The 14,589-nt window shown below is 39.6% G+C and overlaps 1 protein-coding gene across 2 annotated transcripts in view; it reads right to left on the bottom strand.

Annotated features, from left to right (window-relative positions):
- Nucleotides 1-12,610, bottom strand: part of ZDHHC21 (zinc finger DHHC-type palmitoyltransferase 21) — a 43,278-nt gene extending 30,668 nt beyond the window's left edge. Inside the window, exons 1-5 of one of the 2 annotated variants that reach the window (XM_063423046.1) lie at nucleotides 12,533-12,610; nucleotides 5,141-5,339; nucleotides 4,275-4,373; nucleotides 1,433-1,544; nucleotides 341-479 (exon numbers count right to left, since the gene is read on the bottom strand). In XM_063423046.1, coding sequence (XP_063279116.1) covers nucleotides 341-479; nucleotides 1,433-1,544; nucleotides 4,275-4,373; nucleotides 5,141-5,294 — 504 coding nt within the window. In that variant the 5' untranslated portion in view covers nucleotides 5,295-5,339; nucleotides 12,533-12,610. The remainder of the gene's footprint in view (nucleotides 1-340; nucleotides 480-1,432; nucleotides 1,545-4,274; nucleotides 4,374-5,140; nucleotides 5,340-12,532) is intronic. The other variant, XM_063423045.1, reaches the window with a different exon arrangement.
- Nucleotides 12,611-14,589: the final 1,979 nt, after the last annotated feature.

Here is a 14,589-nt window from a genome sequence, read left to right as displayed (position 1 = left end):
TGGAGAAAGTAAAGGACATTTGAATACATCTAAAAAAATTATTTTACGTCTTTCCAGTACTCACATACACTTCCAAAGAAAGCTAACTGGTTCTTCTCTCCTTTCCTAGATTTCTGAGGAAACCAGTGTTGTGTTTTTAATGCATAGAAATCATATGCCCTTTCATAAAAATATTTTGTTACTTACCATAAATCAGTTTGCTTACTTAATAACATACAGCTAGTTGAAGTCTCTTGCCTGAGAGTGAAGCTGAGCCACCAAAAATGCGTAGTAACTACATGCCAAAACAAACTACATTGCAATACTATTTGTTCGCTCCACAGAGAAAATAGGTTCTTACCCAGTTTTCTTTTTTCAGAGGCAAAAAGTAGTAGTAATGGCAGAAGTCAAGTATCAGTGTATAGGAACTAAGGATCTCAGTGTAGAAACACAGCTGTAAAAACAGCCAGTGATTGTCTTCACCAACACAATTATTAATCCTGCAGAGAAACAAAGTGTCCATATATGAAAAGAGAAATACAAATACTTTAACACTAAAGTTATGACACTGTGAATAGAAAACTATGATTGCTTAGGGAGCAAATTACTGGAGGCCTTGCACCATAACTTAAAGTGTAGTTTGTGCTACTGAGATTATTGCTTAGGACAGGAGACACACTGCTCTGTATTTTCATGCAGCAAAGGTACTACTGCAACTTTAAGTCAAACTCTTGTAATAAAATTGGTTTTTAAAGTTTGCAAAATTTCACAGTAATATGCCTTTTCTTCTGCTACTCAACACATTCCACAGGTTGTGAACTACAGAGAGTCCAGAAACTGGAAATGCAAACAAATGTTTTAAAATAAATGTGATCACAGGCTACCCCAATAACAAAGAAATATGACTTAGAAATTAATCAAAGGCACAGAAGACAATACAGGCATCCTTATTCAGTAACTCCTTTTACATACTCCAACATGAAAAGAGTAAAGGAAACACAAGGATTCTAAGCACAAGATCAAAAACCTTTGAAATTGGGACACAGTCACAGAAGTTACATGGATGCAATTTCATAGAAGCATTGGCACAGACATCAGTACCAACCTAAGCAAGCGTGACAGAAGCGCTATTCTCTGAAGTAGCAAAAACTTGACAAAAAAGGTAGTTTGAAAAATGGCTAAAGGGAATCCTGATGTCAATTCTGTCCTCTGCAGTTTGTCTTGCTAAAAATGATACCTCAGAACTACTTTCAGAAATGTTTATTTTCACTTAGTCTGAGTTTTACTGGTGAAATATGAAAGCTCAAATTTATTACTTCCCTGCTTTAAATGCCTAAATGATTAAGCACCACTGGGAAAGAAACAGAAAAAATGAGCAGCAGTCAAGAGCACAAATTTCAAAGTGATTCACTAAAACAGCAGTAGATTTTTAGACGAAATTTCCTGGTTTTACCATGGACAGTGGTGATCCATCCTCCTCACACAATGTCCACAGCGACTGCAATGGTGTGAACGCTTTGGTCTCATCATATTGCATTTGTTACATAACTCCCAATGTTCTAGTTCTAGGTGAAAATGTAAAGACACGTTAGAGAGATTTAAACTCAGTAATGTGTGCTCATAATAAATCTGTGTGCTTGTAATTGTAATTAAAAAACCAAATCTTACTATGATCTGGGAAGGATAAGTAACACATAAAAAGCTTTTCCCACTGTGACCTTAATTAAACTGGAAGATATTACCGTTACTCTGTGCCAGTTTCCTTCTCCAAAATACTCTCTCTTCCTATAAATTTCTACAAAGTAATTATTACAGTACAAAAGCTATGACTCAGACAAGGAAGACTGTAACTCAATTATTTCCTTACATTTCTACTGTGAAAAAAAATTATCTGCTAGACAGAGTCAAGATACAATCTAGTTGCTGTTCCAGAACCTCCCAAGAATCACTGCTACTGCTAGCTAACTAAATATGATATATAATGAACACTTCAGGAACATCTTCCATCTCAAAGCATTTTAAAGGCATGCATATCACAAAATGCAATTTTACACATAAGCAAATCAAAGAAAGAGATAGAGGATAGGCTTGCATTTACAAACATATACCATTTTTAAATTACTAATGTGAGATTCTTTAAAAACTGATCTCCAGAGATATTGAGTAGCTGAAAGTACCAGGAATACTATTGCTCAGCTTGGCTATTATTTATCTCAAATTGCACCACATAAACTAGAAGAATTTGCTGAAAATGAAAATTCAAATTATATGTTCAAAAATTTTGTCTTCACATTGGAAACACATAAGATTAACACTGAAATAATTCCAGTCACAAAAGCATATATTTTCTGCCTTTAAGGAAAACAGGTGGACAACTCAGAAACTTGAATACTTTAACTGTTCAATTTTGTTTCTACCTAAATAAACTGGTTTTTAGACACAAAAATCTCTCAAATCTCAGGGACTGAGGGGAAAAAACGAAAAAAAAAAGCTTAATATTTACAGTAGGATATTCTGAAATTTTTACTGAAAAACATTGTCACTATGTAAACCAAATAAAGTTATATTTAGTTCTTCTGAGCCATCCATCTGCAGGCAGCTCTAATCTGGTCTTTTTTGCTGTAAAATAACATTTGGACACTGGAAGTAAAGAAACCTAATATCTGAGATCATTAAACTAGTAATAATGACAGATGGAAACTGATTTACAATCTGTTTCCCTAAATCCAGTGTCACAAAGGTGTCACTCACTAATAGGGTAGCTACCACCAGAGTTCAGAAACACCCCAACTCATTTTTTAACACCATTTATACTATGCAAAAATGTATCCTCCTGTCAGCCAAGAGAATACCAGAGAATTGAAGTGCTACCTCCAAAAGTACAAAGCCCCTGATATATCACAAACCAAATCAAACTATCAGTCATGACCTAGCCTAAATGCTTCACCTTCAGCAGTACTTATTAAGTATGACTGCCATATGGACTGAATGGAGCATGCAAAGGTTGGAGATCTCTGCAAAGAGATACCTTAAATTAGAAAATAAGATTCGTGTACAAAGGGAATTTGCACTGCTCCTGGTATTTTAAAGGTAAATGAAAACTTCAGTATAAATGTAGATGCCTGCAACTAGCAAGTGCCTTCATCAGGCGGCAACACCCATGTTGCTCTTCCTGCAGCAAAAACTCTGATTCCAGACCCCAAGCCTGAAACACCTGACATTTTACTGGATCAAAGATCAGTTACCAGAAGCAGAAAGAACACTGGCACGAGATTTTCTGCAATTAGTGTTGACACATCTGAATACCAGGGAGAAAACACCCCTTTCTACGATCAGCTGTCTACTTCACCCACGTTGTATCATCAATACCAACACTAAAAAGATCCTGTTTCCAAATACATCATCCTAGATTTTCAGTAACATCAGAAAGAGAGAGCAAAATTTTATTCTGGGCATTCACCACATCTCAAGACAAGACTGAAGTATTCACCCTCACTGCATGGGATATATTTTCTTAAGTCATTAAGCGTTATCTGTTAACATGACAAATCTCATCCTGTTTAACGGCACAACTCCATTCTAAACTCCTAAGTAAAAGCTCTATGCATTAGATAATAGCACCCAACATAAACATACTGTCTTTCTCTGTGGAGAATCATTAAAGTTTTAAATTTCATCTAACTTTTGGAGCACTGGATACCATCCAGGAATTGTGGGATAAATTTACAAGGACAAAATGGACTTGCTCAATTAAGCTGCTACTTTATAAAAAGCAGTGTAATTAGCACCATGGTTTGGGGGTTTTTGTTAACAGCCCATACAATCATAAGACTCTGGAAAAAAAGAATTAAAAATACACAGGTAAAAACCAGCATAGGACTACCTTCCACCACCATTTTCAACTTCGTATAAATTTACTTAGATAAAAGCTACAGAATTAAAATAACTACCCACCTCTAAACATTTTTTTCATTAAATATTATCAAGTTAGTAGCATATGCAATATGTTTGAAAGTCTAAAATGCAAAAAAATTTCTCCCATGGAAAAAATTCCTAAGAGAAGGTCCTACATAACTGGACTTTCTGGTATAATACAAGTTTTAGAAAAAGAAGTTTTGGGACTACACAAGGAAAAGTGCTAGAAATTTACATCTTAAAAACAATGACATACTAACTTTATTCAATAGGGACAGTCCATGGTTTCCATTAAGTCTTACAAAGTCAAATTTATTCCTAATTATTTTGATGATATTAAAGTAACTTTTATTCAATTATGCAAAAACAATTTAACATACCTGTAATTGGTATCTTTGGATTTTCAGGTAGTTTTCCTGGATCTGCTACTGAGGCTCTAAACAATGAAGCTATACAAAACAATGAACAGAAGTAATAACCTAAAAAAATATATAAGCATGTGTTAGGCTTTTTCATATGCACAAAGTGAACAATATCAAAAATACGGATGCTCCAGAACTGAGTTGGAAAACACTCAGCCTTCTCATTCAATTTCAGATATGTTTTTGATATTAAGTATACAACATTAAGTACTCCCCAATAGAGTGAACAAAGTAGCAAACAGTTCTGATAGCACCAGCAGGTGCTACTATGACCACACTATTGTTTTCAAGAAGTTCCTCCACTGTTCTACCACACAAGCACCAATCATACCTCAAAGCCTCCATATGAAATATATTCCCAATAGTGTATCTTCACCTTGAAGTTTGTTCCAGCCATAATTCAAGCCTTTTCCCCAGCCAACCTATCAGCAAAACTCATGAACTAACCCACACAGGGAGGTATGACAAAACTAACAAAATTTAGTTTGTTGCCAGTCATCAGTACTATCACACCAAATTCTGACAGGCTCTTAGAGATGTGACCCTGAAATCCTGTCAACAGTTCTAAGCACAGGACCTGAAAGCCACATTCAGACTTTCCACCAGTTTCCACAAAAACAAGTTCTACAATAACAGCTGTGAAATGAGGGGTCTCAGCTTCTCAGAACACAAAAATGTATGACATATCCACTACTCTTACCCTTTATCTTGCCTTTTGTCTTTACTTTCATCCTAGTTTTTATTTTCTGATAGGATTTTTTTTTTTTTATGTATGATCAGTAGAGACATTATTTTATTAGTACAAAGAAGTTAAAATTACTTACATAAAACTGCCACAACTGAAATATTTCCCTCTTCATAATGAGGAAAAAGGATGACCTTTGGAATGAAGATTGTGTTATACAGCCAGACGAAGATAATCAGGCCCATGCAGCACCAACCCTGAGGGTCAATCACAAAGTGAATTCGTTGCCCCATTGAACACAAACAGGTAAAAAATCGTCACGACCCAGGAAGATAATCCTAAAGAAATAAACAAAAAATATTTTTTTTAAAAGAGTAAATTAACTAGTATATTGCAATCTATATGGTTCATAAATTCAAATTCATATATTCAAGTATGAAAGAAAAAAACTGTCAGCTGTTGATTTAAGGAATGACATAAAAACTTACAAAGACTTTACATACATTTTTCAAGTATCAGGTAGCAAAACATTTTATGATTTCATTAATTAGTTATGTCTGGCTAAAAAGTAACATTTATCACCAAGATGTAAATAAAACCACTACCTAGGAAAACTATTAATAGGTAAAGCAGCAACTGTCAGTCAGGCAGCAGCGAAGAAACTCTTCCATCAAAAGAAAAAGATTGCAAAGCAAATAAGTAATATAGGGGATTGTTTATGTTCCACAAAGGTTCATCCCACCTTTCTATTATAGTCTCCTGCTATATTTCATGGTTGTATTCTTAAAGCTTTTATGTTAGAATAGTCAAAAGCTTCACTAAGAATTTGAGGTTTCATTGCTTAAAAAACCTCCTTCATGACATTAATAGCAAACCAAGAGAGAAAGGAGCCATTACCTGACATATTTCACATAGATTATTAAAAATATCACACAATAGAACATTTTCTATTAATCACATTTAAAACATCAAGGTTTACGTCCTTACAGATTACTGGGCTGGGTTCCTTTTGGTTTTAGACCAAAAAAACATCACCGAGTCCTACAATGTGTACTTCTGAGCTTCATAAACTGATTTCCATAACAACACATCACTAAGTTGTAACCACTATTCAGCACAACTATCAGGGGAGGGATTACTACAGTCTTGTTGGTTTCTTTTGTCAGACTACCTTCACACACATATTTTATTATTGCAATGCACATATAAATCACAATCTACTCTCTTACCCATTAGTTTCCCCGATTTCTGGGTGTCTGGGAATTGTGTTCATTTCTGATGGATTTCTTTCCATTCCTTTCAGTTTCTACTTGTTACATCAAAATTTTGTTTATCAAACATCTGTTTCCAGGGGTTTTGCTTACTTGTTTCATGTTTGACTATCCTCAATTGCATTCAAAATTTTTTTACTTAATTTTATTCACAAACTTCATTAATAGATTTTCTTCTTTTTTTAGATGTCTTATCAAAATCAGATCCAAACAAGCTGTCATTTTTCCACACTTCCTTGCATTATTTATCATAACCTTTGTTTGCTATTTTCTAATGTAAGTGTTCTCATTCAAGTATAGCAGAGTAATAAATATTTCTTTTTATCCTAAAAATAGAGAATTTCCTAACATTTGCTTTTAGGGCCATATTGTATACTGAATAAAGCTACTGTGTTCTTGAAACTTGTTTTTAAGTTCATTATAATCATAAAACCTATTTAGACCTATAATCTCTCTTAATATCTAGCATGCATGCACTACCAGCTGTTACATGCATAGTATCAATACACTACACACTTAGGTACAGACTCTAGACATAAAATGATGTGGTATTATACTACTGAATCTGCTAGTTCTTAATGTGTCTCTTTTGTAAGGTAGCTGTGAAAACCAGCAGGTTCAGAATTTACAAAAATATTTTATATACTTCTAAGTATGCACTGATGAAGGACCCATTTCATCAAGCAGACAAGCTGAGGGAGAAGGTGAGGAAACTCTACATTCAGGGGTGCTGAAAAGGAGACAGACAGACCAAGATCCTGCAGCTACAGAAACCCCTGCTGCACAAGGAGAAGCAGACAGTCTCAGCTTATCAGGCTGGATGTGGAGACACAGAGTGCAGCAAAGCCTGAGAGCTTCTGAGCCATAGAACCAAGAGGACAGGACCTGTTCTACCTGCAGCTCTGATCTACAGAGGAGGTTCTGAGCCCTGGCAGCACATATGGACAGGAGGCTCTGTCCAAGAAAGCCTCTGAGCCATCTGTGCCTGCGTCCTGTGGCAGTATGTGAAGCATAGGGTAAGGAACAGTGGGGGGTCCCTGCTTCTGGGACAAAGACACCTCTGCTGGTCACCAGCCTGTCACCTGGCAAAGTATGCTGCTTGCCAGGGGCCTGGGTCCTGGATACCATGGACAGACTACTACTGAGACTGGCAATAGTCTGGCTCTCAGACTACTACCCTCAGCTGCTCTTCCATTCCGGCACCACAGACACAGCCAGGGGAGACCGGAATGTAGCAAGCACGACTACACAGTTCACAGGGTGTTGGCCAAAGTCTGGTAGCCAAACGGTGTCTCATTCATGCTGCTGGTGAAGGGGCAAACTTGAGGAGATCACCTGCAAATGATCAAGTGATTGTGCAGAACTTACATCCACAGAACCTTCTATGAGGCTCAAGAACTGAGGGTGAAGGGGAACAAGATCCACCTGAAATTGCATAGGGTAAAAGCATCTTTGCCAAGGCTGGTTAATCAGCTTGGAGAATGCTTTAACAAGGAATAATGAGAGAGGAAAGTGGTGACCTCTGAATGAGCAAGGAAGTGGTGGTCACAGTTTGCAAGCAAAGGATGCAGGATGATGCGAAAAACAGAGATCTTATAATCAGCCAAACCAAGGTAAGGTGGAGATGCACCAATTGTGTGCACACAACTGACACAGGAACACCACTTAGGGTTAGGAAAACCAAGGTCCTGCTAGAGTTGAATCTGGTGACAGATATGGAATTCCAAGAGAAAGATTTGTACAGGTAAATAAGCAGCATAAGGAATGCTCCAGAAATTGTCAGCTTGCTGCTGAAAGTATCAAAATTATATAAAAATGCCAAAGCACCTTGTTTACCCTGCTCTTTTATGGGTAAGACCTATCTTCTGGAATTCCAGGTCCCTGAGACCTGTGGGAAAGTGTAGAGGACAAAACACTTACTCCGAGTGAGGGAGGATCAGATAACAAATTTTTACGTGAACTGGACTGTCATAAGTTTGTTATATGTCCTTTGTTCTCTCCCCATCCACGTGTACCCCTGAGGCAAGTGACGTAACTGTCAGTTTTCTGTCCGTCAGAAAGCCCGCGAGTTTTGTATTTCTCCCTCTCCCCTGGCTGGCAAAAATTGAATATTGCACCTGTCTAATGGTCCCTAGAATTCCTCTGTTGGTTGTTTTGCCTTTACCCCTCCCTGACACCATCTGTATAAAGGTGTATGCAGAACTGCCCTCGGGGCAGTTGTGAGAGCAGGCGCAGGTGGGTGATATCGCGCTTGCTGCACAATAAAAACTGCTACCTCTCTGCCTCCCACCCTGCCTCTGCTTTGTCACTTTAAGACCGCTGCCAAAGATCTCTGGAAACAAGAACCCACAGGAATCAGGATCGTCGCACGGCGCTCGAACTGATCCTCGTCCCGTGTCGCGGTGTCCAGGCTAGCCGTGCATGGAGACGCTGAGGCCTCAAAACAGCACCGTGACATAAATTGGACCTAACATTCCATGTGAGCTGCTAAGGTGCCAACGCAAGTGCTGAGAGAGCTGGTCTTGTCATTGTGAAGTTATTCTCAGCTATGTTTGGAAGTTTTATGCAGACAGGTGACATTACAGAGGACTCAAGAAAACAAGTGTCAATGAAAACCCTGTTTTCAGGGACAAGAAGGAGGAGCCAGGCAACTACACCTGTTCCCTGGGAAGGTGAAGGAAACAATCCTGGAAACTGCTTTTCAAACACAAGAAGGACAAGAAGGTGACTGGGAGTAATCACCATGAATTTACAAAGGGAAAATCATGCAGACTGACAGAAGGCCAAAAAACCCAAATGTAGCTAGAAACACTGCTGACCACTGAAGAATCCATCTGTTTTCCATCTTACCACAGCAGCAGAGATTGCATGACTTCACAGCACTTCCTCAGAATGGGAAATAACAGCTCAACAAACAAAACAGAGATACAACTACTGAAATACTTGCTCCTGAATGACCTACTTGTACAATGTCTGAGCAATAAGCAGAAAGAGAGATTCAGGAGATAACAGAAAGAATGCCTATCAAAGAAATATATTCCAATTTTTTACCTCTCAGTGACTTACTTTTGCCTGCATGACCCTATTCACTTTTATAATTACAAAACCAAAACAAACATCAGCCACCCTCAAAACCACACCTTGGATGGCAAATTCCACAATTAAGCCAGAACTATGCAAATACAGGCCTCACTCTCAAGACAGAGTGATTTTTCATTTGTCTTCACTATCTTCTGAAAGACATAGAAAATAATGTGGTATACAAACAACCATTATCACTCGTTTGAAAAGCAGCATGTAAGAGGTTACTTTCTATTCTGCTTTTCAAACCCCATCTTACTGAGTAAAGCCTTCTCCAAACTAACACATTAATTCTAACTACTATTTCTCAAGACTCAGTTCTAGGCCGTTTCATAATTTTAATATATATTTAAAAGGATGTAAGGATTAAGAGAAAGGTCTATGTAAAACTGTACTTTGGGCAATGTATTTCAGTTACACACATTTGCTTCCTGTCTATTATAATAGTAAATTAAGCTTCATATTTTTCATTATAATTCGCCAGCAATAGCAAATAAATTATGTTAATATATTGACTTACTCTGGCAAAGTGAGTTTTCCCCCTTTCTCTTGGTTTATGTACCATGCATAAACAGATAAAGAAGGAGGAATAAAGAAAAACTAAGAGGTTCAAAATCTGATAACTAGGAAGGAAGTACTAGATTAAAGTTGAAGTCACAAAGTGAATTTATTACTCCTTCAAATACTCCTTCAGTATTAAAAAAAAAAAGAAGACTGATGTCATATGATTTTGTTCTTCAAAATTCATGATTTCTGATCACAAAAACTACAATATGCAAAGAAAAAAACTCTTATGAAAAGGTTTACAAGCAATTAAGTCATTTTTATTTGTATACATTCAGTATTCATACAAGCAATGAAATTCTCCAAGCAAAGCAATTTTCCAAAGAAATAATTTAGGAGAAAATACAGAGCACTAATATCAGAGGTTTTGTGGTTTTCTTCCCTTGCATCCTAATTTATAGCTATTTCTTCTAAAAAAACAACTCAAATACAAATCATTTGAAAGCCAACAGTAGCTGTGCCCATGAAAAGCTTCAGCTGCACCAAAACATGACTGAGTCTTTCCTACATGATCGGGAATTGTTCTCGCCTTTCCAAAAAATACTTTTATGACAGGATACATAGACAGCATTTTTCCTAACCCTTTCCTTTCTGCACAGTTCCATCAATGGTACCTTAAACTTAGTACTCTGTTCACTACAATCACTACAGTTCTGTTCACTACTGACTCTTTGTGTGACAGCCACAGAGTAATGAGACCACAGAATGAGTCAGGCAGGCAGAAAGTCAATTCCAAGAAATGAGAAAGCTTTGTGCTAACCAGAAATATTAATAGGAAATATAAATTGCTTTAATAGACTCATTTGAATGCAAACCTAGAAAAATAAAAAATATTTTGGACAATCTTGATACTTTGCATCAAGATTGTCCAAAAACATACTTAGAATACTGTATTTCATAAATACACCCCACATGAGCAGTACTCAATTTCTAAGCCCAAGAAGCGCAATGGTCAGCTCTGTGGATATCCTCCTGTTTCTTGCACATTCATCGGTGTTGCACTGATACACAACTATAGAGATTGTGCCTCACTTTCACCCCTGCTCATTAAGAAAAGTATGACTTCTGAAATCTGACTTGGAGATTTTTTTCACAAATCCTTGAACAAGAGCACAACAACACAGATCAGTAACTTACTGTATTATTTGCTGTGAAACACCATTTTAAGACTCCGCACAAATTCAACAATATTGTGCTCTATAATACACATTTCAAGAGTGAAAAAAACACCACTTTCTAAAAAGGCTGTATCGTAAGCCAGTCAGAAAAAGGAACAGAGAGTAGAAACACAAGAGAGCCACACTTCTCATATTTGTGATAGCTAAGGCCAGACAGCAATAATCAACAGCCTCCCCCAATTTCTGGATCCAGCTGCATTTTTACACCAGTGACCTTCCTGAAATCTGAACAATTACTGCCAAAGACTACTGATACTAAAACTAAAAATACACTTCAACAGGAAAAAACAAGGTGGACTTGAAACAATCAACTAAATTCTTTCCCAAACTAGGTTTTTAAGAAGTCATGTTATGTTATCAAGTGTCAGAATAGAATTGTTTAAACTTTTTGCAACTCTTCTGTTTAACAAAATGGAACAGGTATCGGAACAGCCAGTTAATATAAGCAACAGCATATTTTTGCTGTGACAAAACCCCACACACCTCGTGTTTATACAGTGGATGGTTGCAGCAGAGACCTTGGTACAACACAGTTGTTAGGTGGCTGTTGACAGGTTTGCTGACAAGGCAAGACATTCCCACCCAGTTACTTTTCATTGATAGGATCTAGCAAGGCATACCTGTAAACATCTGCTGCACTGATAAAACACGTCACTTGGGCTTGGAGGGGGATGTGGCTTGATATTAACATATGCACACCTTACCCTCCTTATCACAAGCGCATGAAAACTATCTTCACGTACCACTGACCAAAGAGCCATTCGTAGACAGACAATGTATGTTACTTTACGAACATTACTGTTCGGATCATCAGTCTGAGGGGAATGAAGTCTTGTTATTTCATCTGACTAACCACTGGAGCTAGAAAACGAAAGTGTGAAACCCAGGGAGAGCAAGGCCATTGCATGGAACACACAGCCAATCAAACCACGAGCCTCTCCTACTACACCTCAAACCCAGAGAACACCCTCCTCTTCCTCCTTTGCAGGGCAACCCGCACGCTGCAGCTGCACGAAAGCGACAGCAGCACTTCCTTATTTCACAGCCGGGGAGATACCCGGCAAGCCTGACCAGGGTTTCCTTACCGGACTCCCTGCACAGACAACAGCGATGAGGGACGGGAGACGCGGGGGACGGAGGGAGACGCGGGGGACGGAGGGAGACGCGGGGGACGGAGGGAGACGCGGGGGACGGAGGGAGACGCGGGGGACGGAGGGAGACGCGGGGGACGGAGGGAGACGCGGGGGACGGAGGGAGACGCGGGGATGGAGGGAGACGCGGGGACGAAGGGAGGCGCGGGGATGGACGGAGCCCGCCCGAGGAGGTGCCGGTGCCGCCCCCGCCCTCCGGCCCAGCCCGGGCCTGCCCGCGGCGCCGCTCCCGCGGGAACGGGGGTCGCGCGCGCCGCCCCCCGCCCGGGCACGCGCCTGAACCAACCGTGGGCTTCCGCCGCTCCAGCCGCGCGTGCGCGCTCCGAGCGCGCCGGCGGGCGGGACCGCGCCCCGCAGCGAAGGAGGGAGGGAGAGAGGGAACGGCGGAGGCAGGGCGGCCTTGGGACCCGCCCGAGCCGACCCGGGTGGCCCTCACGGCCGCGGGAGGTGGGCGTCTGGCCTGCTATGCGAGAGCACGGACAGGGCGGGCACGGCAGCGGTCTGCAGCTCGCCTCCTGCGCGGGCGGAGGAGCCCTCTGGAGGGGTGGTCTCCCCTCCCCGGTGGGAAAGCCGTGTGACCGATCAGCCACGTTTCCCCAGGGCTGGAGCTCGGTGTCACTCGCCCGTTTTCTGGCACAGACTTCAGTTAGCATGAGCCCTTCCCCGTACCTCATTTTTGCAGCGTGCCTTTGCAGTCCCCAACAAAAATGAGTGCTGCAGGCAAGGCTTCTGCCTCAGTTTCCAGGCTGGAGCATCTGGCAGCTGCACCCACTAGGCTTCATTGCTTGAAGTTGTATTAAATCAATAGTGTAAACTCACCCTAGTTTCCTTAAGAGATACTTGCATTACCTTGTATACTTCATAACCACGGTTTCACGATAAGTGAAAGGCCCCAGCTCACTATAAGGAGGATGACAACCCCCATCCTGCAGATAAGCACCTCTTACCCTCTGTCTTGTCTCAGAATCTTTAAGCCACCCATGAAGAAGAAAAATGTCTCTGGACTACCACCAGAATCCCAGTACTTTCAAAACCTCTAACAAAACCCTGCCATTGTCTGGCATCATAGGTAGCTGTAGCAAGACCAGCTCCAAGGACACTAAATCAAGAAAGAATCAGCTGTATAGTTGACACCATGTTGTATATGAATGCATGAAAGGCATAAGAACCATTTGTTAAATACATTCAATGTGTCCTGATTTGAATGGGACACTTCATGCTCTTGAATGAAGAATTACTCTTGTAATGCTCTACTTTGTGTCCTGGCCTCTCTCCTCAATCAGCACAGACCAGTTGCTGCATTTTTATGACATTCAGATAACCTGCTGTGCCCCTTGCTCACATATGACCCTTACCTGGCCACAAGAGCCAATAAACGTTTTAAAAAGATAATTCAGACCCTCAAGGAATTAGCTATGGCTAAGAGCCGCAGACAGCTTATATGGACAAAATTTTCAGTGTTTCCAGCTGGGAATCATGCCTTGAGCACCCACTGCTGATGAACATATATGATCTTTTGGCTACCTAAAAGTACCCCATCTGTCTGAGTGGCATAGTTCCCACTGTAAATTGATGGGCTCCTACCCTAGAGCATTTTTCCTTCATGATGATGGATGAAGAGTAATGTTATGAAGACTACTAAAGCAGAAAACTCATCTGTATTATTGATAATATTATTCCTAAAACTTATCATAACATGATTATTTCGGGAGGGGTGGCAGTTGGCAGGGGGAAACACCAACCACCAAAATAGACAGGTTAGTGTTTAGGTAGTTTTCAAGCTTTTGTCAAGATTTTAGACTTTGTCCTGGCTTGTATATCCACTGTCTTCCATTACACAGGGCAATAGTTAACATTTCAACCTATATGGGTAGCAGAAACAGGAGATTGTCTGAGAGAGAAAGAATCATGTTCCTGGTTAAGTCAGAGAATATCAGTTCTTTCAGAATAATCTGTATGTGTCAGTAGGAGCAGGTAACACTGAAAATAATAGAGGTATTAATTGGACTGTTAATATGGCTATTGAGGAGAAAAGAATAACTGAAAAACTTGTTCTTTTAAAAGTATTTATAAATAACAAAAACCAGCCTCTGGTTATATTCCATGACAAATTTCATATATAGATATAAATATATAATTATGGCTATATGTAAAGGACCTAATAAGCTGTGAAAACTTTTCACTAATTTGAAGAATAAATTTTGATGGGAAAAAAAAAGGGAAAAAATGAAACAAAACAATCAAGAAATTTAAAGGAAACCATGGACTTGGGAAGTGAAATGGAAATATAAGAAAGGAATAATAGTACAATCAATGAAGGTTTCATGTGGAATGAAAATTCAG

Source organism: Prinia subflava, chromosome Z (genome assembly GCF_021018805.1).
Source record: "Prinia subflava isolate CZ2003 ecotype Zambia chromosome Z, Cam_Psub_1.2, whole genome shotgun sequence".
Lineage (NCBI taxonomy): Eukaryota > Metazoa > Chordata > Aves > Passeriformes > Cisticolidae > Prinia > Prinia subflava.
Note: the sequence above shows the minus strand (reverse complement) of the source record. Positions and strands in the feature narration are given on the sequence as shown.